The sequence below is a fragment of the Malania oleifera genome, chromosome 6, assembly GCF_029873635.1.
Source record: "Malania oleifera isolate guangnan ecotype guangnan chromosome 6, ASM2987363v1, whole genome shotgun sequence".
NCBI classification, from domain to species: domain Eukaryota; kingdom Viridiplantae; phylum Streptophyta; class Magnoliopsida; order Santalales; family Ximeniaceae; genus Malania; species Malania oleifera.
In genome coordinates this window covers 38,374,445-38,401,595 of record NC_080422.1, presented here as the reverse complement: position 1 = coordinate 38,401,595, position 27,151 = coordinate 38,374,445, and the positions used below count along the sequence as shown (strand labels likewise).

The window sequence follows — 27,151 nt, the reverse complement described above, 5'->3', positions numbered from 1 at the left end:
CTTTAAAAATATATATATTTATTATAACCATGTTAATTAGTTTTTTTTACCTATTCTTTTTTTTAAAGAAAAACTCTATTTGTCATAATAAAGATATATATATATATATATATATATATATATATATATATCACAAGAGCAAAATGACATCACATGAATTGTTAGAATTGATTTGATGATTCTTTTCTAAGGAAAATTTTATCTATCACTATAAAAGTATCATAGGAGCAAATCACAAGTAAAATGACAACACATCATTTGTTAGAATTTGCTAAAAATACACATCCCGGACTAAGCTGAACTATATTAGACAAATAAAAAAAATATTAAAAAGAGTAAAAAATTTGATCTAAATTATTGGCCTATATTCTTGCAAAGGCTTGATGTTATGCTCATCAATTAAATTTTGTTAAAGGATTTTTACTTTTTGCTTCATTGGTGGCACGATAACTATTCATCTCTCAATATGTTAAATACAACATGCTAAATTAAGTAAATAATAATAATAATAACAATAATAATAATAATAATTATTATTATTATTATTATTATTATTATTATTATTATTATTATTCAAGTACATCAAATTTATGTATCTTTGCATATCTAGGAGTGAAACTTTTATGTTAAACAATTTTTTTTTAAATAAGTGGCCAAAATTAATTAATAGGCTTAATTCTACAAACAAAATCATAACTATATTTTTAGTGAAATTAGTCAATCCATGAGTTATCTAATATATAATCAAGATAGTATTTATGGTAGGAGAATTGAATGATTTTATAAAAAAACAATAGTTGAAGATATTTAATAGAAAATAATGGATGGTATTTTTGGTATGCTCGTTAAAGTCCTATTAGCCAGCTAATTTAGATTAATTGGTGGTATTTAGATTTTGGAAGACATTACATTATTTTGAAAGAGGTGTTCAGCAATCTCATGAGATTCTATTTGTTAGTATTCTATTTTATTTTTAATTATTTTAAACGATAAATTTATTGGTAATTTTCATTTAAAAAAAAAAAAACTGAAAGAAAGAGATAAGTATGTCTAAGTTAGAGAAAAAAGTTAAACTTTAAAAATATCAGTCACTCCCTAGGTTTTTATTTCTTATTCATTAAATAAATTTATATTTCAGTTTCACTATTCAAGTTTAAAAAAAAAAGAAAAGTAAATTAATCATTTTATTGTAAAAATTAAAGGATAAAATTATCATTTAATATAAAAAAAAAAAACTAATAATAATTTTTTAAACTCCTCCCAAAAAAATAAAAAAATAAATAAAAACAGAAAAAGCAAATGCAGGTGCAGTGAATAAAGATGAGGCTTGACGCGGAATGAAGAGATCGATGGCATACGTCTTAGTTGTCCAGATAAGTGATATCCATTACGCAGTAAATACTTGATTCACCAATTATGCGCATAAATGTGCATGCATACTAAATGCACGCACAATCTAAGAGAAAGACAGAGAGAGAAAGGAAACCTGCAGTGAGCTGTATATATATATATATATGGGTGCAGGGCCCTGTAGATTTGCAGATAAGCAAAAAGCCAAAAAAATGGCGAAGAGCACAGGAAACAAACCACACTGGCAATCCCACCATCGTGGTTTTTGCTTGCATGTGTTGTTTCTCTTCGTGCTTTTATTCTTGGCTGCCTCCGCAAATGCAGCAGCAGAAGTAGCAGCAGAGACTGAGGCAGTCGTGGGGTATGGCTACTCCCTCCAATCGGCGTGGCTCAACACCGCCCGGAAATCGTTGCTTGCCAATCTTGCCGTCGTCAGACACACCTCCCTCTACGGCCCCGACGTTCATAATCTCCACTTCATCGCCAGGTACGTAATCCACCTACCTTCATCCACTTGGATAGCATATTCCCTTACGATGCCAATCTCTTTAACCACGCCGTGCATGTCTTTACTGGCGAGGAATAGTGGTAGCCCGTGGAAGACATGCTCTATAGCAGCGCATGGAATAATTATTCGATAATGTAGTGTGAAGCTGAAGCGTTAGTTACGCTGTTAAATAATTGATTGATTGTTACTTTTTTTGTGGACAGTTTGGACACAAAGGATCGTCTGAGGGTTCTGATCAGAGACGCGGACGCCCAGAGATGGGAAGTCCCCCAGGATGTCGTTCCCCGGGAAACCCACTTCTTCCACCTCCGCCCTTCCATTGCCGACAAACAATCCTCCCCGGCGCCGGAAACCCATTTTGTCCTGGACCCCAAATCCGACCTCCTCCTCACCCTCCGCAGCTCCACCAAATTCTCCTTCGCCGTCTCCCGCCGCTCCACAGGCGACGTCCTCTTCGACACCACCCCCGCCGTCTCCGACCCCGCCGGCAACACCTCTCTCGTCTTCAAGGACCAGTTCCTTCAGCTGTCCTCTTCCCTTCCTCTCCACAGATCCTCCCTCTACGGCCTCGGCGAGCACACCAAGAAGACCTTCAAGCTCCAGCGCAACGACTCCTTCACGCTGTGGAACGCCGACATCGCCAGCTTGGCTGTCGACTTGAACCTTTACGGGTCGCATCCCTTCTACATTGACGTCCGGTCGCCGTCGGCAGATGGCAAAGTCCCGGCAGGGTCCACTCATGGGGTATTGTTGCTCAACAGTAACGGCATGGACGTCATTTACGGCGGTGACAGAGTTACTTACAAGGTTATCGGCGGTGTCCTTGATCTCTATTTTTTAGCCGGCCCGTCGCCGGACACGGTGATCCAGCAGTATACAGACCTCATCGGAAAGCCTGCCCCAATGCCCTACTGGTCTTTTGGTAAGTACCACAGTGGATCGATATTGTGCTTATTTATTTTTTCATTTTTATTTTTACATTTAAGAATAAGAATTCAAGAAGCGCTGGCATTGGAAAAGTTATGCTAAAAACATAATATCGATCTTACAGGATTTCACCAATGTCGATACGGATACAAGAATATTTCTGATGTTGAGGGAGTGGTTGCCAGATATGCAAAAGAAAAAATCCCTCTTGAAGTCATGTGGACAGATATTGATTACATGGATGGATATAAGGATTTCACATTTGATCCCGTTAAGTTTCCATTGCCCAGGATGCAGAAATTTGTTGACAGACTTCATAAAAATGGTCAGAAATACGTGCTCATTGTAGATCCTGGTAAGTTGGGCGAACTCGTAGCAATACTTTATTCTTTCTAATTTCTTTTGTTTGATCCCTTTAATTAATGAAATGAAATTGTGCCATCTTCATCACAGGTATCAGTGTGAATGATACTGATGGAACTTATTTAAGAGGGATGAAGGATGATGTCTTCATAAAACGTGATGGCATTCCTTACATGGGAAAAGTTTGGCCAGGAGTAGTCTACTTCCCTGACTTTCTAAATCCTGCTTCTATGCCATATTGGGCTAATGAAATCAAAATATTTCATGATCTTCTCCCCGTTGATGGTCTTTGGATTGACATGAATGAGTTATCCAATTTCTTAACTCCTGTTGCCACCCCAAATTCCACCCTCGATGACCCTCCCTATAAGATCAACAATTCTGGGGATCATAGTCCAATTGGTAAGAAAACTGTTCCAGCAACAGCTCGGCACTTTGGTAATGTCACAGAGTACGATGCCCATAACTTATATGGATTACTAGAAGCCAAAGCCACCCAAGAAGGCCTAATCAAAGTGACTGGTAAGAGGCCCTTTGTGTTGTCGAGATCAACTTTTGTTGGATCTGGCAAGCATGCAGCACATTGGACCGGAGACAATGGAGCCACATGGGATGACTTGGCATACACGATTCCATCCATTTTAAATTTTGGCCTGTTTGGAATACCTATGGTTGGAGCTGATATATGTGGTTTTGCTGAAAATTCAACTGAAGAGCTCTGCCGCCGTTGGATTCAGGTATTCTTTGTTTTTCGCAACATTTGAAATGGTTTTCTGATTTCAATTACAGCATTTGGATGGAATCCATTTTGATCTATCTATTGGGCTTTCAAGCAGTTCTATTACAGAATATGCTCATCATTAAGATGTTACAAGAGAGCATACTGAAATATGAATATTAGTCCACAGGGGTACTAAAAATCATTATGCTGCTTATATAAAAGAATTCTCACAGTTTTATTCCCGTGCAGCTGGGGGCCTTTTACCCCTTTTCAAGAGACCACTCTTCCATTAACACAATTCGTCGAGAGCTCTATTTGTGGGATTCAGTTGCAACATCAGCCCGGAAGGTTCTTGCACTCCGCTACCGGCTGCTTCCCTACTACTACACATTAATGTACGAGGCACACAAAACAGGCACACCAATAGCCCGACCGCTATTCTTCTCATTCCCTCATGACATCAAAACTTATGAGATCAGCAAACAACTTCTTATTGGTAAAGGAGTGATGGTATCACCCGTTTTGAAGCCAGGAGCAGTCTCAGTGAATGCATACTTTCCAGCGGGAAATTGGTTCAACCTCTTTGACTACTCGCGTTCTGTAAGTGTGAGCTCAGGAAAGTATGTCAAGCTTGGTGCTCATGAGCACGACATAAACGTGCATGTTCGAGAAGGAAACATTTTGGCCTTGCAGGGGGAAGCTATGACCACAAAAGTAGCTAGAAAGACGCCATTCGAACTCTTGGTGGTGGTTGGTGCCAATGGAAACAGCAGTGGGGAAGTTTTCTTGGATGATGGAGAGGAATTGGAGATGGGAGGAAAAGGAGGGAAGTGGACTTTTGTGAGATTTTATGGCAAAGTGGCTGGAAACAAAGTTGTTGTGGGATCTAATGTTGTGAATCCAAAATATGCTCTGAGCCAAAAGTGGGTTATTGATAAGGTCACCGTTTTAGGTTTGAGGAAGGAGAAGAAGATTAATGGATATGAATTACACACCACCAAGGGATCCAACTCCGGAAGAAACTCAGCAAGAACAAGTTTCCACAGCAGCAATGAACAATTTGTTGTGCTGGGCATTTCTAGCCTATCACAACGTATTGGAGAAGGTTTTGAGTTTGAGCTGAACTTCAGCAAATAAAGGAAATACTCCTAATAGTTATTAAAGTTATTTTATGTAAGAACATTGTGACATTTCAAATATATAATATTCAGTTGATCTGTTATGGTTGAAGATAAGGTTGCTGTTGTCTTCTTCTTCTTCTACTTCTTCTTCTTCTTCAATCTTTTTTTTTTTTTTCAGTTCTTATTTCATGCACTGAGGGAAAAATATCTATCCTATCCAATCCACTACTATAATATAATAGGTGACATTCAATGGTGTTACGATTTGGAGTAGCAACAGATTAAATTTTTTAAAAAAAAGTAGACAGGTGGATGAGGTTCAATTTGAAATTGAAAAAGTAGCCTCTACATGTTAAAAAAAAAAAAGTAGCTTATCAAGCCTTTTATAAATTTGAAATTGAAATGCAGAAATTTTGAAGACAATTGTTACATTAATCTTCACATATCAACAGATTAAATTTAAAGGTTTAGACATACTTTTTTTAGAATTTCATGAACATAAAATGGCTCAAATTGCGTTTTAGTAAAAATAACTTTACATGCCTCGTGCAGTTGGTTAGAATGACACCTATAATAAGATAATTGAAAAAAAAAAGAGAAGCTATTATTTATGGGGATGCCATAAGTTGTATTTACAAAGATTATATAGATTGCACTACCATTTGCATTGTATTTTTATCAATCATGACATGCCTATTCTTCGTTTGTGTACCTCTGATAATACTAGTAGATTGCACTAGAACGAGAGTGTTAAGACTTGATAAACAATGGGACAAAACATAATAGCTTAATTTTGAGAGATATTGATATTGCATTTTGTTAAGTGGGCAATTCCTAAAACAAACTAATAATGAAGACTTTGTTGGGTGGTCTTGGGCCTTCTCAACCCCAAAAGTCAGCTCATAAGGTGAGACTTTCCCTCACACTTAATAATTGACCACCAAGCCTTTTCCACAACCGATGTGGGACAAACCCCAACAATCTTCCCCTCACACATCGGGCTCCAAACTCCTCAGGAATTGGGATCGGACTCCAAACTCTGCACGAATTGGGCTCACCAAATTGGTAGCACCACATGTCCAGCATCCTAGGGAAAAACTTGGCTCTGATACCAGTGTTGGGTGGTCTTGGGTCTTCTCAACCCCAAAAGTTAGCTCACAGGATGAGATTTTTCCTCACACTTAATAACAACCAAGCCCATTCCACAACCGGTGTGGGACAAACCCCAACAGAATTATGTTAGTTTCTTCTATTTTTCTTTAGAAGAATCACAAAAAAGATTTTTCTAATTCTTTTTTTTTTAATTTGTGGCTGAAACTTCATGCTAGTATATATATGTTATGGCAATACTAGGTCGTGCTTAGATGAAAGCATCAAATATAGGATTCATAATAGACATCCCATTTCAGGATGTCACATAGTAAAATTTTAATCCTATTAAATTTCATTAAACAAATATTTAGAATACAAGACTCGAGGGGAAGACATGAGAACTATTACAAGAGACTCTTAGTTCTTGCTTGCTCTGTTGCTCTTTCAGCTAGACGACTCCTTATATAGAGTGGAGAAAAGAAATATGTTTCGACATATTCTATTACAATACATGTGACATATGTTAAAGCTACTTTTTTTAAAGCTACTTTTCCTAAGCTATTTTTTCTAAATCTGAAGCTGACAACACAAGAAATATGACATGAAGCTAAGCTTGACAATATAAGACATAGACACCAGAAGACAAATAGTTGAGTTGACATTGTCGTGGCATCTTATATGTCACATGTTGCTTTGAATTCCTCTTTTTCCTTTAGTACTAGATAGAGGGCCATAACTTTAAGGTCGTCAGTAGTTCATTATTGTTTGTTTGGTCAATATAATATAGTGTTAACCTATTTGTTATGTAGGTTTTATAGAAGTACTAGGAGAATAGGACTGAGTAATGGGTAGACTTGGCTCTTCCATCATCTTGGCAATGCACTGGGTTGAACAGATCTTATAGTAGTTTCTTTTGATCAACATTATTGAAATAACACATACTTTTTTCTTGTTTCAACCCAATGGGAAGCTGATAGATGAGGATTTGTGAATGGATTTTCTTTGAAACTTCTTATCCTTTCACATATAGGGAAGATGTTGACATATTGAGTTTGGACTTCACACCTAAGATGGAAAGTGACCAATTAATATGGAATCCTATGATGAAAGTAAGTCAATTCACCCATTGTTCTTCAGTTCCCAAACCCGAAAAGCGGGTCCGAAGGGTTATTCTAAAAATAAATCCCTGATACCAAATAATTAAACTGTGGAAGATCTCCCTAACGAATTACCAGAGTACTAATTTATCCCGATATATAAAACAAACATAGATCTAAACCCATCAAAAACTATAAATAAAATATCAATAATATCTTCAACATCAATTTAATACATTATTTGGAATTTCAAGATAAACCGAAATAAAGCAATAACATTTAATCTAAATCTCACTATCTAGTCACACCCATGCTTCCACTGCACACTCTGATTATTGATATACTCCTCATAGCATCTGATTGGGTGAGACACTTTTCAGTAAGACGGAATAAATTATCATCAATGTGTGGCCAATGAGTTTTAGTGTATCATTTATATAAATAATATTCAATACATATATCATATAAATAACTCTATATACTATAGGTCATATCGACATATAAAGCAATCTATCCCTCGGCAACCACATCTGGTGCATACCCTAGCACTCATTGACATTGGGCCCTCTTCTAGCACCCTACCCCGTACGGTAGGCCTACTCAACAAGCATTCCCAATTCAACAAGCCCTCGAAGTAAGTCCCGAGGATCAGAGCGTTACGTATCGTCATCTTCCTCTGCCTTGATATCACCTTTTTTTTTATGGTGTGGCTCTTATACTTTGGATTTCATAAATAAAAAGAAAGAAAAACATATAGGGGTAGTAGAGCAGGGGTTCATCGATGAGTGCTCTATAATCATCGACAAGGAGATAGCAAGGACTCATCGACTAGTGTCTTATGTTCGTCGACGAGAAGATCCCGAGAGGCCCAAAAGTTCAGAGTTTTAGAGATACAGAGAGTAGAAAAATGGGATCGTCAACGAGTGGAATGATTCGTCAACGAGTGTTCTTCTTAGTATCGTCAATGAATCCCATGTTATCACCGACAAGAAGTTATGGGCTGCGAGTAGTTTTTTTAATTTTGAATTTGAACGTTGGGGTGGTTGGGTAATCAGAGGGAAACCTCAGAGGGACTATTATATATGTCTTTCTAGACATATACTGATCGGAGAGTGATCATTTCAGAAGTGTATTGTGTATTTTGTGATTTCCATAGTGAAATTTGTGTGTCATTGCTTCTGTGGATGTAGGTTTTTTCAAACCACGTAAATCTTGTTATTGTTCTTGTTCTGGTTGTATTTCATTTACTTGTTATATTTATTCCATTGTGCATCTTATTTATTCAATCCATATCTTAACAAATCGGTATTAGAGCGATTGTTGTTATGGCATCTAGATCATCTTCTGCAAGTTTTGACATCGTCAAATCTTATGGAACTGGAAACTGTGGTTTATGGAAAACAAGAGTGAAAGATATTCTTGTGCAACAAAGAATGGCTAAGGCTCTACTTGATACTTAATCGGAAGGAATGGATGAGGCAACATGGGTAGATTTGAAAGCAAAAGCCACTTCTACAATACGCTTATTTTTGGTCGACGAAATACTCTATTGAGTGATGGAGGAGGATTCTCCAGTGGCTATGTTGACATGATTGGGCATGTCCCGTTTTAATAATGACAAATACCTTTTCCTGAGCTTGCATATAGGTTCACTCTACACATGGAATTGAAAAGAACGTTATATCATGATGGCGTATGGTGACCCCAAGTAAGAATGAAGATTAGTGTGTTTCATATGTAATTGTATTTTTATATTCTTCATTCTGGATTGTAATTCAATATGGTATGTAATAACTACATCATGAATGATAGGACTATATGCTCATCTTACCTTAGATTGACCTTTAGGTTCCTACACACTTTGTGCATAGAACCCCTCTAAGCTCACATATCATTAGGTGTAAATTTAAATTAAAATAGGACCTTTGGCTTAAAATCATAAGGGCTTCGGGGGACCAAACCAAGAGAGTCAAATTGCCCCGGTCGACCGAGCTGTTGACTGATCAAATAGTTGACATGACTTCGGGCGACTGAACTCAAAAGACTTGAGTGTTCACAGTCAACCGAACTCATACCCTTACTTTATTCAACAACTCACTCACCTGAACGTTCATGTTCAAATCACCCTCGAGTGATCGAATTTGAGATCAGGCGACCGAACCTCAGACAGATTGGAAAATCACCTTGGTTAGCAGACTAAACCATTGATCAGGCACCCGAACATGAAAAAGTTACTTTTTTACATTTTTATGTTCGGGCGACTGAACTTATGGCTCGGTCAACCAAAACTCTTGGGTTGCCTAATTTTTACCGCAGTTAATTGGGGTTAAAGAGGGTTAATATCTTAAACACATTTTAAACAATTTTAATAATTCTCGAGTGTCCCCAACGGTTATAATTTTGGCCTTGTCTATATATATAGGTTCATTTGCACAATTAACACAAGATTAGCGTTTGGATTAGCCTAAATTTTTTTTTTTTTTTTGAGTGCATATTTATCAAATCCAAAGCCCATACACTCTTCTTTTGTCATTCCTTTGATATATCAAGCTTCTTAAGAGTGTTCTTGAGTGATTTCATTTGCTTAAAAACTCTCCTTGTTCTAGATTGATTGATTTTTTTTATTAAGAGTTTTAGCCAAAGCTTTTCCTCGGCTTAACTAATAAATCTTTGTGTGTGAAAACCTTTGTAGCTAGTGAGTCTTTGCATCTTTGTTGCAAGACTCATCAAGCTTGTGGTTTTTGATTGTGCAAAATCTTTTTCACAAGCATACTTTTCAAATATCTCTTGAGCTATTATTTTGAGAAAATTATCTTTGAGATATTTTGAATACTCTAGTTGGAACTCTTCGAAACTTGTGGTGATTGATTAATATTGATACTTTGTTTCAAAGATTGATTAAAAATACACTCTAGGACTTGATTGTACATTTACATTAGATTGAGTGTTATCACACTTCATTTGCACTGAGCATAATTACTATCATCTGTGTGTGCATATTTAACTGGACTATATTGTAGTACATATATGCTTGTATAGAAGCGCTTAAATTGTATGCAAAATTTCATATCTAATTGTATACTTGACGTATGCTCGGAAGAGGGAGACTTGCCCTATGAAAAGTCCCAGTTTGGCTTCAAATCGATTAGGAAAACTAGGTGCACCATCCTGGTAAGGTGTTGTAAATGGTGCCGCTCCACCCGTGAAGTGAGCCTTAGTGAATCCTTGTGCTTGTGAGTTAAGGTGGGGACGTAGGCACTTTTACTGAACCTTAATAACATATTCAATGTAACTTTTACTTTTCCTGCATTATATTCTATGTTGTGCTTGATTTAATTTCCTTGACAAATATTATGCATATCTAATTGATACATTATTGAATGTAATTGAGAGATACTGGAATTGTGTTGCATATACTGAAATTGATTAATATATCATATCTGCAGCATCATGCATACTTAGACTGCCCCTAGGTTGCGTAATACTGTTGCTAGACTGGTTGACTTAGGAAGAAATTTTTAAATCTCCAATTCAACCCTCCTCTTGGGATTGCACCAAAGTCAACAATTAGTATCAGAGCCTTGTTACCTAGACTTAATCATTAGTTTGTAAAAAGATCATGATGGCTCGTGTTGGTGCATTGCCTTCATATAAGGGAAGGTTATTTACAAATCCTCCAGTGTTTTGCGGTGAAAATTTAGTCGTATGGAAATTTAGAATGACTATATTTGTTAAAGCCTTAAATTGGAGGTTCTGGAAAGTTATTGCCCAAGGAGATAGTATACCAATGAAAATCATTTATTGGGTTGATGTTCCCAAGTCTGAAATTAAGCTGAATGATAATGATAGGGACTTAATGCAAATAAATTTTGATGCCATGAACACCTTGCTGCATGCTTTAGATTCTAGCATTCTTTGTGAAGTTATGGCATGCAATAGTGCTAAAGAGATATGGGAGGAACTTGAAAAGAGATATAGAGCAAATAAGCAAGAAAAGGCGATCAATCCTTGTGACTCAAGTTCAAAGGATCTTGAAGGAGAAAAACGGTGCTTTATAGCTTTAACCGATGATGAGGTAAATTTGTCGCCTTCTACCTTATCAAATAATCCTGGTAATGATTCATGTGATAATTCCAATGATGCATCTGATACTAAATCATGTGATAGTTTTGGTAGTCAAAGCATGCCTACTTATAAAGAATTGCAAGTTGAATATGTTAGAATTCATAAGTCACTTGTTAAAGCTAACAAAAGATATACTGCATTGAAAAACAAGTATGGGGCATCTTTGAAAGAATGTGAATCAAAAGTTTTTTTTGAAAGGGAAAATGATTTCAAAATCAAATAGTTAGTAAACAAGAATGAAAAGTTGGAAAAGAATTAAATGTAGTAAGATCTCAAACTTCAAGTGATAATAATAAAGATCATCTCATTGCAGAACTTGAATGTAAAGCAAACAACATGACCAAAGAATTTGTGAAATTACAGGATGTTTGCAAAGGTCTAAAGAACTTAAAAATTTGAGATCTAGAAAAGAAAATAGAAGACCAAGTTAAGATCATCTATACGTTCACTAGAGGCAAGGACAACTTTAATAAGTTGTTAGGTTCACAAAAGATGAACTTAGATAAGGAAGGTATATGATATAATAGAGTTAGAAATAGAAAGAAGAAGAATTTGTACATGGGGTACTTCGTGATAGAGTCCAAACATTATGCTAGTACCTCCTCCAGTCCTTATACTCATACCTACTACGCATTATGTAAAAAGAAGGGACACACAAAGTTTGATTGCCCATTCAAATGGAAAGAGGTGAAAATGAAGCAAGTGTGGAGAGTCAAAGAAAAACCCGAATCCATCTCTTCTTGACTCGAAAATGATATAAGTGTCAAAAGATTAAAAATGGTGCACTTAATAATCCTTAGGCTATGTATATAAACCATAGGGGGTCATGTCAACTAACAAAAATTCAAAAAAAGAGATGTTGACAAGGTTCGGTCGGCTGAACCCTTTTCAGCTTAGACCATTCGGTTGACCGAACATGAAAGTTGACCAAACCATTGACCACTTTTGGGTGACTGAGCTTTCCCATTCAAAACCTGTTCAGGCCACCGAACATGGTTCGGGTGACCGAACTAAACTTCCGGCAATCGAAGCTTTTAATAAGGGAGAATCAGCCAACCGAATTGAAATGAACTATTTTCGTTTGGGCTACTAAGGGTCAGAACATGAAAGGACACCTAAGATTCAGCCAACCGACCCAGTATTCAACCAAATGAATAGACTCAGCGTCTGGGGTATTTATTATTGTTCGGGTGACCGTACCGTGATCTATATATATTTTGGGCCGCATGAACAGTCTCATTTGTGTCCTTTTTCTTGAGAGAACCGCAGTTTTTCTCTCTTTCTATTGCTCCCTACTTTCATTCCAAGCCTATTTTTCCTCAAAAAACTACTTCCAACCATGTCTAAAGATTAGAGGAAAGCTAAATCCTACATTGTTCTCTAGCAATAGTTCATTTCTGTAGAAAGGAGGATCAAATACGAGAAAGCCTTCAGGCTCAAAAAGCCTATCCTGGGTAAAGTTCTTGATATAGAATTCATGTAGAATCATTTTAATAACATGCTAGAAATGTTCAAGTTTCAAGGATGGTATGGGTTCATTAGCTTTTAGCCCAAAGGGATATATCCCATTCTTGTCAGATTATTTTATGCCAACCTAAGATAGGATGACCAGGGATGCTACTCTCGGGTCTTTGATACCGATATATGGTTTGACGATAGATATCTGGCTGAGACTTTTGATGTCTAGAGAGGAGATTTTGACTCCCCTGACTTGGTCTCTACCTGGATTAATGACTTGGATTTCGCTGTGAGTACTTTTTTTAATCTGGTTATGACTAACCCTGTGGTTGATCTAAGTCACACCCCCAGCTACAGGTCTTTGACACTCAATGCTAAAGTTGTGCACCACCTGATCTCCTATAACATTCCACCGAAATTTGAGTCTAGGGATCACATTTCCTACTTGGATTGCTTTGTGATGTGGTGCCTCTTTACGAGGAAGAAGATGGACTTGCCTAGACTGATCTTAAAGTGGATTTTTGTGAAGACTGTGGGCAAAAGGATTATTCTGCCATACGAGGGCATCCTGACTAGGATTTTTGTCAGAGAGAGAGTTACCAGGACTCCGTATGTAGTGCTAAAGAATATTAAGGGAACAGATACCTTCTCCTCCATGACCCTGAAGCTGATGGGTTATGAGCTAATCGGCAACATGTGGTTGCCAACTATACCCAAAAAAGGACAAGGGCCATAGGAGGTTCCTCAGGAGTAGCCCCACATGCCATATAATGCTGATACTATGGCTTCTATCACTAGTCTCATTGCATCCTTTGATGAGTTTAAGACGTCTATCCAGAGCGAGATCAGGGAGCAGGCTTCCTCATCCCAGACAAGGCATTCTAAGTTTTACGCCAAGTTCACAGAGTTTCAGTCTGTTGTAAAGACAAACTTCCACATCCTTGGTGAGCACCTAAGGGAGATGAATGAGGAGGAGGATGGTGAGGAGCAGATGGATGTTAGCAGTGATGATGAGGAAGGGCCTGATGATGGAGAGGCCTAGAGGAGGATTTGAGGATCTACTGCTCACATATCTTATCTCTTTTATATACATTTGGGTTTTTAATAACTATACTTCTTTCATTTTTTCTTTTTGCTCTTCATCTTCACCACACTCACATACAGATACTTATATTTACTATTTAGTGGTGATTGACTTCAGTTTATATATGATGGCTTGCATGCTTTTAAATGTCTTTGATTATTTTGTTTGCCTGATTGATGCCTCCTGTATGGCGGATGCGATTGATGAGTATTGCCTATTGGTAGAAATTTTAGGTTGTCCCATGCTTAAACTAGTTGATATACTAGTTGCTTGAATCTTTTTAATGCGGGTTTTTATGGGAAATGTCCTGTTTACAGATGACATGCTCTTGGATTTTTGTTTGACATTTCCCAAAATATTCAAACTTTTGCCAAAATATTGATGGATGTGCATGCAAATCTTTTTTTTAATTTAAAATTACATGTACTTAGCTCAAATTAACTTGAAATATCTGAATGTTGTGCATGTGTTTAAATTCTTTACTAATCATGCTATTCAAAGCATTGGAATTATATGGCATCTGGATGATGCATCACTATTGAGATTCATATGATAAAATCAGTTTTGTTATAAGCAGGTTTTCATGGGAAAAGCTATATTTTCATAAGAAATGCAGCCAAAATTTTTCCAAATTCACTGCACACATCATTTGTTTTTATAAAACTACACACTATGATCTAAGTTTGTGCTTCTGGAACATTTTTTTGTGTGCATCATGATTATTCTAAATATGATTTGTTCTAGTTAACTACAATAATAGTACTAGGCTTAAATCCAATCTTGTGTAGCAAACTTCATCCCCAAAACACTTGCAGACTATTTCTAAAGGGGAATTTCTTTTAAAGACAAATCTGCATGAAATGATCTCCAAAGATAATCTTTTGTCATACTGTGTATTTATAAATTGTTAAAATACTTGTGTCTTATGCTCAAGTTGTAAAAATAGAGAGAATGCATAATTTGAGGGGGAGCCACTTCACTAAGAAAAATATGGTTCTGAAAAATTAAATGCTATCTCACATTATTCATTGCTATATTCTATATCTTGTGAGAATATCTTTCAGACATTTTTTGCTGCATGAGTATATTATATCTTTGACTTGACTATTTGAATTGATCAATACTAGACTGTTTGAGTTGATGTAAAATACTGTAAATTATTTGTTGAACTCAAGCAGGTCACTCATATACAGATTTTTTTTTTTTTTTTTTTTTGGGAAAATGCTTCATTTTCAAACGGCATGCTGCCAAAATTTCTAAGAATCTTCCAAAATTATATCTTGTATCTAAATGGCTATTACTCATGGCTTGCCCATATGCCTTAATCCTTAAACCATGACCCTTTTTTCTATTGCCAAAATGGGGAGAAGAGGCAAAATTGGGTACTTTAGGAATCTTTTTAAATGCCTGAACTTTTAATTCTCTTTAAGCATATTGTCAGGGAGAGGCTTTCTTAGCTATACCCACTTTTACATAAAGTATTTGTCGTCATCAAAAAGGGGGAGATTGTTGACCTAATTGACAAATACCTTGGTACTAATGTTTGCCCTAAGCTTGCAAGCAGGTTCACTCCACGTATGGAATTGAAAAGAACATTATATCATGATAGTGTATGGTGACCCCAAGCAAGAATGAAGATTATTATGTTTCATTTTTAATTTTTTTTTATATTCTTCATTTTGGATTTAATTCAATATGATCTGTAATAACTGCATCACGAATGATAGGACTGTATGCTCAGGTTGCCTTAGATTGACCTTTAGGTTCCTACACACTTAGTGCACAGAACCCCTCTAAGCTCACATATCATCAGATGTAAATTTAAATTAAAATATGGACCTTAAGATTAAAATCATAAAGGCTTTGGGTGACCGAATCAGGCAAGTCAAATTGCCTCAGTCGACCAAACTGTTGACTGGTCAAATAGTTGACCTTACCTCGGGCGACTGAACTCAAAAGACTTGTGTCCACGGTTGACCGAACTTATACCCTTACTTTGTTCAAAAACTTGAGTGCCTGAACGTTCACATTCAAATCACCCTCGGGTGACCGAACATACAAGTTCGGTAAACCAAACTTGAGACTAGGCGACCGAACCTCAGACAGATTGAAAAATCGCCTTGGTTAGCAGACCAAACCCTTGATCAGGCACCCCGAACATGAAAAGGTTATTTTTTCTCGTGTTTCTATTCAGGCAACTGAACCTATGGCTCGGTCAATCGAAACTCTCAGGGTCGCCTAATTTTTACTGCAGTTAATTAGGGTTAAACAGGGTTAATTTCTTAAACACATTTTAAACAATTTTAATAATTCCCTGAGTGTCCCCAATGGTTCTAATTTTGGCCTTGTCTATATATATGGATTCATTTGCACAATTAACACAAGATTAGCATTTGGATGAGCCTAAAAATCCTCTGATTTTTTGAGTGCATATTTATCAAATCCAAAGCCCATACATGTTTCCTTTGTCATTCCTTTGATAAATCAAGCTTCTTAGGAGTGTTCTTAAGTGATTCTATTTGCTTAAAAACTCTCCTTGTTCTAAATTGATTGATTGTTTTTATTGAGAGTTTTAGCCAAGGGTTTTCCCCAATTTAACTAATAAATCTTTGTGTGGGAAAACCTTTGTAACTAGTGAGTCTTTACATCTTTGTTGCAAGACTCATCAAGCTTGTGTGTTCTTGATTGTGCAAAATCTTTTTCACAAGCATACTTTACAAATATATTTTGAGCTATTATTTTGAGAAAATTATCTTTGATATATTTTGAATACTCTAGTTGGAACTCTTTGAAACTTGTGGTGATTTATTAATATTGACACTTTGTTTCAAAGATTGTTTGAAAATACACTCTAGGACTTGATTATATATTTACATTAGATTGAGTGTTAGCACACTTCATTTGCACTGAGCATAATTACTATCATCTGTGTGTGCATATTTATCTGAACTATATTGTAGTACATATATGCTCGTGTAGAAATGCTTAAATTGTATGCAAAATTTCATATTTGATTGTATACCCAACGTGTGTTCGGAAGAGGGAGACTTGTCCTGTGAAAAGTCCCAAATTGGCTTTGACCCGGTTAGGAAACGTAGGTGCACTATCCTGGTAAGGTGTTGTAAACGGTGTCGCTCCACCCATGAAGTGAGCCTTAGTTGAATTCTTATGCTTGTGAGCCAAGGAAGGGATGTAGGCACTTTTTCCGAACCTCAATAACATATTCGGTGTCACTTTTACTTTTCCTACATTATATTCTACATTGTGCTTGATTTAATTTCCTTAACGAATATTATGCATATTTGATTGACACATTTTTGAATGTGATTGAGAGATACTAGAATTGTGTTGCGTATACTAAAATTGATTAATATATCATATCTTAGCATCGTACATACTTAGGTTGCCCCTAGGTTGTGTAATACTAATGCTAGATTGGTTGACCTAGGAAGAAATTTTTAAATCTCCAACTCACCCCCCTCCCCTCTTGGGATTGCACCAAAGTCAATAGGCTATATGGCGAAAATTAGAGGGTCGGTTCATGTTAAAATCTCTCAATAATAAACTTTTTATTAAGCAACATTTGTATTGGCTTAAGATGGTTGAAGGATCAAACTTAGATCACCACATTAATGCTTTCAATCAATTTATTAGTGATTTGATGAGAGTTGATGTTAAGTTTGATGAGGATGATAAAGCTTTGATGTTGTTAATCTCTTTGCCCTCGACTCATACCTATGAAAATTTTGTGACCACTCTTATGTAGGGAAAAAAAAAACTCTTGATCTAGAAGTGGTAACAAGTGTTTTGCTAAATTTTCATCAAAGATTGAAAATATGTGATGAAGGAGAAGGACTTGTGGTAAAGGGTAATAATAAGCGAGGCAAGGGAAAATCCAAGCATGGATCAAGTCAGAATTCCCGAAATCAATCCAATAAGAAGAAAGAAATTTGGTTTTATAAATGTGGTAAAAAGGGGCAAATGAAACCGGAGTGTCCAGATTGGAAGAAGGGAAATTCTGAGAAACATGAGGGTACTTCAAAATCTCTGAATGTTGTTCAAGAAGGAGGCTCAACGTGTAGTGATGGTGATGTTCTATCAGTTTCAGCGGAGTTAGATAATCTAACGGACTCTTGGATACTTGACTCGGGCATGTTCTTATCACATGACTCTGAACAAGGAATGGTTCAAGACTTACAGGTTAGTGAATTCTGGGTCAATTCTTACGGGTAATGATGCCTTTTGGAAAATCATTGGCATAGGAAATATAAACATAAAAATTTTGATGGTGCTGTAAGAACGTTGTGTAATATAAGACATATACCAGAGTTGAGGAAGAGTTTGATCTCACTTGGTACTTTGGATTATAATGGCTTTAATTACAAGTCCAAAGGTGAAATTCTAATGGTATGGAAGGGTAATCTAACTGTAATGAAAGGGCAAAAACTGGATGAAAATATCTACACATTGCAGGGAACAACCATTGTAGGTGAAACTACAGCCATAAATGCTGAATCAGATGAGACCATCTTCTAGCATATGTGCCTTGGGCATATGGGGGAACACGACATGAAAAAACTACGCAAGAGGAAACTTTTGAAGGGCTTGAAATCATGTTAGCTGGAATTTTGCATGATTTGTGTTCTTGGAAAATAGAACAGGGCAAAGTTCAGATCAGCTAAACACAAGACAAAGGGTATTCTTGATTATGTGCATTCAGATGTTTGGGGTCTGGTTAGAGTTGCATCAAAGGGTGGACATGTGTATTATATGAGTTTCATTGATGATTACTCATGGAAGGTTTGGGTTTACTTCATGTGCCACAAATCAAGTACATTTGCCAAGTTTAAGATGTGGAAGGTTGAAGTCGAAAACCTGACAGGGAGGAGAATCAAATACTTAAAGTCGGATAATAGGACCGAGTACGCTAATTCTCAGTTTATGGAGTTTTGTGCAGATCAGGGCATCAAGAGACACTTAACAGTTCGTTGGACACCTAAGCAAAATGGTGTGCAGAACGGATGAATCGGACTCTTAATGAAAAGGTTCGGTGTTTCAAATTAAATGTAAGGCTACCGAAGAACTTCTGGGCCAAGGCATTGAGTATGGCTTGTTTTTTGATAAACCAATTACTAAAGGCGTCACTAGAGGGTAGAGTGGTAGAAGAGGTTTGGTCGGAAAATGTAATAGACTACTCAAGATTGAAGGTATTTAGGTGTCTAGCCTATGTTCATGTATCTAGTGAGGAAAGGTCTAAGCTTGACCCAAAGTCTCATCGTTGCATCTTTTTTTGATATCCAAGGGGTGTGAAGAGGTACGAGCTATGGGACCCAATGGCAAATAAGGTGGTGATCAGTAGGGATGTAATATTTGATGAAAAGGCTATGGTGAAGCGTACTCAAGAGTATGATGAACAGAAATAGGAGCCAGAAAGCTGGGATAGTGATGAACATGTTGTGCAGGTGGAGTTGGAAGCTCAGGGAAACAAAAATGATCATGGCCCAATGGTTGCAGGAAGTTCTAGCTTGGGAAACCAGCAAGTCGATGATATTCCTATACGGAGATCTAGATGCACCATTAGGCCTTCACCAATGTATGGATTTGAAGAGTTAGTATCTTGTGCTTTCCTTACTAGTTACAATGACCCAACTACATTTCAAGAGGTAGTACATGGTCAGGAGAAAGATAAGTGGATGAGTGCAATGATTACGGAGATGGAATCACTACATGAAACCAAACTTGGGATTTGGTGGAGCTTCTAGATGGGAAAAGACCGATAGGTTGCAAATGGGTATATAAGAAGAAGGAAGTGATTTCAAGAAAATGAAGAAGAGAAGTTAAAGGCATGGTTGGTGGCAAAAGGATGCTTACAGAAAAAGGGGATAGATTATGATGAGATCTTTTCTCCAGTGATCTGACATACTTTTATCATAATTGTGTTGAGGTTGGTAGCCCATTATGATATTCATTTGGAACAAATGGATGTGAAGACGATGTTTCTTCATAGTGACTTGGAGAAACAAATCTATATGGTACAGCTGGATAGATTCATTGATGAACCGGGAAAAGAAAATTTTGTTTGCAGGTTGAAGAAATCTCTTTATGGGTTGAAACAATCTTCAAGGCAATGGTATAAACGGTTTGATTCCTACATGATCAAGATTGGTTACAAGATGTGTAAGTATAACTGCTTCGTATATGTGAACAAGCTTGAGGATGGTTCTCTTATTTTCTTGTTATTGTACGTTGATGACATATTAATAGCTGCAAAGGATTTTACTGATGTGAATCAGTTAAAGGACCTATTGTATAAGGAATTTGACATGAAAGATCTTGGCTCTGCTAAGAAAATACTTGGGATAGAGATTCGTCATGACAGAAATGCAAGGAGGGTATAATTATGTCAAAGCAGCTATGTATGGAAGGTGTTGAAGAGGTTTAGCATGGCTGATGCAAGACCAGTGTGTACACCTCTACCGAATCATTTCAAGTTGTCTAATGCAGATTGCCCAAGTACGGATAAGGAAATTCGAGACATATCAAAGGTCCCCTATGCTAGTGTTGTGGGGAGTTTGATGTATGTCATGGTGTGTATAAGGCCAGATTTGGCTCATGCGGTGAGCGTGGTAAGTAAGTTTCTTTCTAATCCAGGTTGGCAGCATTAGGAAGCTGTCAAATGGATACTTAGATACTTACAGGGTACATCAAGATATGGCATCATGTTCGGCAAGCAACAAGGTTATCCTTCGGTTATGGGGTTTGTTGATGCTGATTATGTTGGAGATATTGATGATAGAAGGTCTACAACAGGATATGTGTTTACCCTTGTAGAAGGTCCGGTGTGTTGGAGATCCATGGTACAGTCTCTGGTAGCATTATCCCTGACTAAGGCGGAATATATGGAAGTTGCTGAAGCTGCAAAGGAAGCCTTATGGTTTACTGGTTTAGTCAGAGAGTTGGGGTTATAACAGGATGAAGTGGTGCTGCACTATGATAGTCAAAGTGTCATTTACTTGGCAAAGAATTTGATATACCATGTTAGAACCAAGCACATTGATGTGAAGCTCCATAGAGTTCGGGGATTGATTGCTTCGGGTGAGGTTGTCTTGGAGAAAGTTCACACGTCTAAAAATGTAGCGGATATTCTGAAAAAATCAGTTACTTCTGAGAAGTTCAAGCATTGCTTGGACTTACTCCATGTCTCCAAGTGATAGAAGGGATACATACCCAACCAAGCATTTCATTTTCAAGGTGGAGTAGTTAGACATGTTTTTCGGGATTCTCCTAAGGAGTATATAATCGCCAAGGTGGAGATTGTTGTTTATCGTGTGGCTCTTATACTTAGGATTTTATGAACAAAAAATAAAGAAGAACATAAAGGGGCAGCACAGTAGGGGTTCGTTGACAAGTGCCTTGTGATTGTTGATGAGGAGACAACAAGGACTCATCAACGAGTGTCCTGTGCTCGTCGACGAGAAGATCCCGAGAGACCCAAAAGTTCAGAATTTTTAAGATATCAAGAGTAGAAAAATGGGATCGTCGATGAGTGGAATGATTCGTTGACGAGTGTTCTTCTTGGTCTCATCAACGAATCCCCTGTTCTCGTCCACAAGAAGTTATAGGCTACGAACAGTTTTTTGAATTTTGAATTTGAATGTTGGGGTGGCTGGGTAATTAGAGGGAAACCTCTGAGGGACTATTATATATGTCATTCTGGGCATATATTGATTGGAGAGTGATCATTTCAGAACTGTCTTGTGTACTTTGTGATTTCCATACTGAAATTTGTGAGTCATTGTTTCTGTGGATGTAGGTTGTGCCGAACTGCGTAAATTATGTTGTTGTTCTAGTTCTGGTTTTGTTTCATTTACTTGTTGCATTTATTCCGCTGTGCATCTTGTTTATTCGATCCATATCTCAACATCACCAAACATATCCTTTAGATATGCAATTGCACAATACTATGGTACCATACTCATTTATCCTTATTTATCCATTTATTCTCAAGTTGGCCTGTATACAGGAGGAATAATCCCATGTTGACCCGTATGTCCATTTATACAATTTATCATTTCAATATCCAAGAATTCTTTTTAACATTCGTAATCTCAACAAGTTTGATTTAAACAATAACTAAAATATTCTCGTGCCAAACATTTAAATGATAACCCATACTTTAATAATATTCATATAATCATATACTTATATTTAAGACCAACATAATATCCATATACTCATATTCTGCAATTTAATCGATTAATCTTTAAAAGCAACTGACATAATTTATTCCCCTTACCTATTCCTGAAAATTTGTCTATCACCTCCCTAAAAAGGTGCTTGCAACTTTGGAGAACCAAAACCCTAGCTTCGTTGAACCTTTCCACAGTGAAAGACAACCAACAAGTCATGAGGAGAAGGAGAGAAAATCAACCGAAGGCTGTGCCGGAGACCCGGGAGGCCCAAGAAGAGTGAGAAACATGAACGGGTGAGGGAAACACACTGGAGGGTTGAAACCCTAGCAGAGAGAAAGAAGGGAGAGGAAGAAAATGAAATAAAAACAACTTGAAACCTATTTATGGAGATCCTGGCCTATAGGAAACCGTCGACGGTTTTTATAGACTTTACAAAACCGTCGATGGTTTGGCACTTAAATTGTTCTCGATAGTTGTAACCATTGACAGTTTTTCTTAGACTCCTTGAAACCGTTGATGGTTTGGTCCTGTGCCAAACCAATTTCCTTCTTTCCTTTTCTTTTATTCATTTTCCTTTATTTTCCGAATTCAAGTCCTTACATTTTATAGGTCACATCTTGCTTTGAATTCCTCTTTTTCCTTTAGTACTAGATAGAGGGCCATAACTTTAAGGTCATCAGTAGTTCATTATTGTTTGTTTGGTCCATATAATATAGTGCTAACCTATTTGTTTTGTAGGTTTTATAGAAGTACTGGGAGAATAGGACTGAGTAACTAGTAAAGTTGGCTCTTCCATTGTCTTAGTAATGCATTGGGTTGAACAAGTCTTATAGTAGTTTCTTTTGATCAACATTATTGAAATAACATATGCTTTTTCTTGTTTCAACCCAATGGGAAGCTGATAGATGAGGATCTACGAATGGATTTTCTTTGAAACTTCTTATCCTTTCACATATGGGGAAGATGTTGACATATCTCTCCCCTCCTTGAGTTTGGACTTCACACCTAAGATGGAAAGAGACCAGTAAATATGGAATCCTATGATGAAATTAAGCCAATTCACTCACTATTCTTCAGTTCCAAAAAATAGGAAACAATATTTTCGTTTGCTGTATTATTAGGACCTTTGTCATATGTCCATGGCTTATGTAGGACCATACCAATACGATATGATTTGGCTAAATACCAAAGAAGAAGGAAGAACCTTTTAGGAAAAATAATATAGGAGAAAGTTGGGACCCAGAGACCATTGAGGTAGGGACATAGTGGGTGCCTATCAAGATATTAGTGGGGTTTCTAGCAAACCATAAGTGGAAAGAAGAATAGACTAGAGCCCTTGTATCATTTTGGTATTTACCTTATTAATGGTATGACAAAGAATATTATCCTAGATTTCACTGGCAAGACTTTGGACTACTTTTATGAAATAGGATGAGCTTAAATAAGACAAGGATGTGATAGCTTCACCAAGACTTGGGTCCTTAACTACCAAAGATAAAATATAAATCCCTAACTACGCCTAAGTTTGGTAGAACAATTAGTAAGTCGAGGGTCGATCCTCAAGGACTCAATGCAATGGTGTACCAAAATTTATCTAATTTACTACGCTAGAAACGATAATAAAAGATTGAATATTGGATTTTCTATTTAGAACTATGAAAGCAAACTAATTAATTCAACTATACTCAAACACCCACAAAGTCTTTATGTAAAGTTCTTATGGGCGAGTAATTTCTCGGTTATGAATCCACCATAAGCCGTTAATTTGCAATAATTAAGGCTCGGTCAATTATCCATAATAGGGCTTCAACAGTTCATCCTAATATGAACACATATGATGAACCCTAAATAAAGACCAGTAATATGCTCCAGTAGTATAGCATATTCGGGTTCGCACCAATTGTCCGAAGCATGACTCACTCGAAAAATGAGCACCTTGGAAGCAATCCCAAGTACAGGAGTTCTTTCGTGTAATATTCAGCCCAAATGCTAGATCGTCTCCTCAAGGAATGTGGTTTAATCTCAAATTTTACATTTCTCCATAAAAGTTACAGAACTCAGTTCAGATTCGAGGTTTTCAGGATTGTTTGAGATTTCTTTTGACAAATTAAACGAACATACAAATTAAACCCTAATCCTAGCATGCACTGAATTTAATAACAAGAAACAGAAAACCTATGTCGAATTAGTCAAGAATTTAAACAAGCGTTTAACTTCAAAATAAAAACTAAACACGACAACTTTAACACGTGATTAAAACACGCAATAATGAAACTCACCCAACACAAACGCGAACGATAAAAACTGAATCTTTAACAAAATTAAGAACTTGAACCAAAATCAAAATTTAAAGGCAAACAAGAACTTAAACAAAAATTAAATCTTTAATGACTTAAACAATAACTAGACATGATAAAAATACGAACTTTGATAAGACTAACGCTAAACTAAATCGATCTTCAACAAAAATTAAATTTTAAAAAGAACAACTAATTTAATTTCTCAAAACAAAAACATTTTTTTTCTTTTTGTATTTTATTCTTTTTTTTTTTATAACCAAACCGGACTTTACTTAATTAATTAAATAACTCAAAGCACTAATTAAATCTACCACTAAATTTAATTGAGAGAAAATAAATAAATAAATAAACTTCAATAATAATAAAACACTCTAAACAATATTCAAAATTTAAAATTTTCATTAAACTTCAATAAAAATTTAATAATATTCAACTAACAATAAAAAAAAAAAAGGAGAGAGAGAGAGAGAGAGAGAGAGAGAGAGAGAGAGAGAGAGAGAGAGAGAGATAGAGAGTCGTGGCTATGGCTGTAGTGGCCATGGCTGTGGCTACTTGTCTCGGGTCTTCTAGAGTTCTTGGTAACAACCAGCAGCAGTCTAGAGGAAGGAGGGGCTTCGGGTGTGGTCTAGCAGCAAGGTGGTGGCTGGAGCAGCCATGGACCAACAGCAGCAGTAGAGGAGTCCCGGCTATTCTTGACCAGCTACAGTGGCACGACAGTAGTGCTGGAGTTCGGGTCTCCTCACGGGCAACAGCAGTAGGGTTCTCGGCTAGGGGAGATTGAAGATTGCAGCAGAAGAAGAAGGAAGAAGAATAATAAGAAGAAGAAGAAGATGGCAGCTTGGTTCGGTGGCAAGGCAGTAGCTAGGAAGGAAGGAAGAAGGAAATGAGGGGAAGGAGAAAGGAAGAAAGGAAGGAGAAGGAGAGAAGAACAGGAGAAGGGAAGGAAAGCAAGGAAGGGGTGCGCGGGAGCTGCCTTTGCTGAGGAAGAAGAGAAAAATAAATAGGGGAGGGGGAGAGACCTACCCGTGTATGCCCACAAGAGGACCCGAAAAAGTGGATCCGAACCGGCTGCATGGATGGGTCACATTAGTATATATATATATTTCCTTCTTTTTTGTTTTTTAGCAAACAAGGGTGATTTTGACCCTTCTATAGTTCGTTTCTCTCAAAACTCAAACCACGAAATTTGTAGATAATCTTTTCAATTTCTTTAGAATTTCAAATCGTCTCAATCAGAGTTCGGACAGAAAGTTATGCATGAATTACGAACTAATGCCGATTTTAGCTCCCAATAATTTTTATGAGATAAAAATAATACCAAAAATTCATAAATTGTTCAATAAAACCCAGAGATTATAAATAGGACACCTTGTTAAAATATTGAGAGTAATTAGGCATTTAATTAAAAATATAAGCCCTAATGCACAAATTAAAATGCCTAACTATGCAGTTTAAGCGCTTAATCTCACCCCCCGCCCAACTAACGTTTTGCTAGTCTCTAACAAATAACGTGAATGAATTTCAGGGCGGTATCCACAATTACTATCTCTAGAAAACATGAAATTAATGTCCATGCAACACAACCATACTATTTCATATACAGGAATATAACTGAATTTCACACAAACTCATTCATATTCAATGTACACAACTCCGAAGCATATCACTCATGCAAGTTTCATCGTTTATATAGCAGTTAAGGACAGTATACTCACATGAAGTTATCTAGCGGAACAATTCAGAGTTAATGTGATCATATAAATTTGAGTATAAATAGATGAAATCTCGAGGTGTGTGTGATATATGTGACTTATTACAGCTAGGATACCAGTGGACACCTACAAAACGGTTGTTTTGACTCGATCTAACTGGTATACCCTCAAGAACACTTAAAAAGAATAGGTTCACTCATCATATGTGAGGAGGAGTGTTGCGATCAAACATCCCACATATTGCAATGAACAACCGCTAAGTATATGGAATGGACTAGTCTGAAAAGGATCTAGCCTATCTATGAGGTGTCGAGTCCTTCACTCTAGCATCTTCTCACCTACTCACCATATCCAACCAAGACTACCCTAGATCATCTTATTCACAAACTTGGCGTGAATACGTTTGAGGCATTAAACAGTTGAAGAATCTTCATACGTGGAAAACACATTTCGTGTCCTTGACTTTTTTTGTGGTATTTCAGTGGAGTAGGCATTAGCATTTCATTTCATGTGCATTTATATTTCTTATTCTTTCTTTTTCTTATTCTTCATTTTCTGTCCTTTCTTGGTCAATTAGGACAATCATTGCACTTCTTTTGTTGTTTTTATACCATAAATGGGAATTAAGCTCGAACAGTGGTCCATGAACTAAGTATATTTCTAGGGTTGGCTCAGCCTTCACATCTTGAGTAGGTTACAAGACCTAGGTTTCTATCTTCCCACTAGATGTCACCTCTAGGCTAGCAAGTCAAAAACAGAGATTAGTGTATAAAGAATCAACAAGAAGAAAAGATAGTCGAGTTTCATGAACTCTGATTTGATGTTAAGACTCAAAAGGAGATAAATAGCTCAAGGATATCTCACAAGGTGTCATAGTCGCCACGGGTGTTCTCTCAGTGCTCATAAGGAACTCTAAGTGCAATGAATCACGTGAATGTGTCTATTCAGTCTCGTGAAATGTCGTGTAAATACAAGATTTTATATAGTCAAATTAACACGAATGTACTACCAATCAATTCTTCATAGAGTTACAAAGTCATATAAAGAGAAACTACACATAAATGACTCAAGTGTGTAATTCTTAGGTTACATGCAAGTATG

At 36.8% G+C, this 27,151-nt stretch overlaps 1 protein-coding gene across 1 annotated transcript; it reads left to right on the top strand.

Moving 5' to 3' along the window:
* The first annotated feature begins 1,475 nt into the window (after positions 1 to 1,475).
* LOC131157062 (alpha-glucosidase-like) lies at positions 1,476 to 5,104 on the top strand. Its single transcript, XM_058110927.1, has 5 exons — positions 1,476 to 1,837; positions 2,062 to 2,780; positions 2,910 to 3,140; positions 3,239 to 3,885; positions 4,119 to 5,104. Exons 1-5 carry the CDS (start codon positions 1,515 to 1,517, stop codon positions 5,004 to 5,006), a joined length of 2,808 nt encoding a protein of 935 aa, XP_057966910.1. The 5' UTR covers positions 1,476 to 1,514; the 3' UTR covers positions 5,007 to 5,104.
* Positions 5,105 to 27,151: the final 22,047 nt, after the last annotated feature.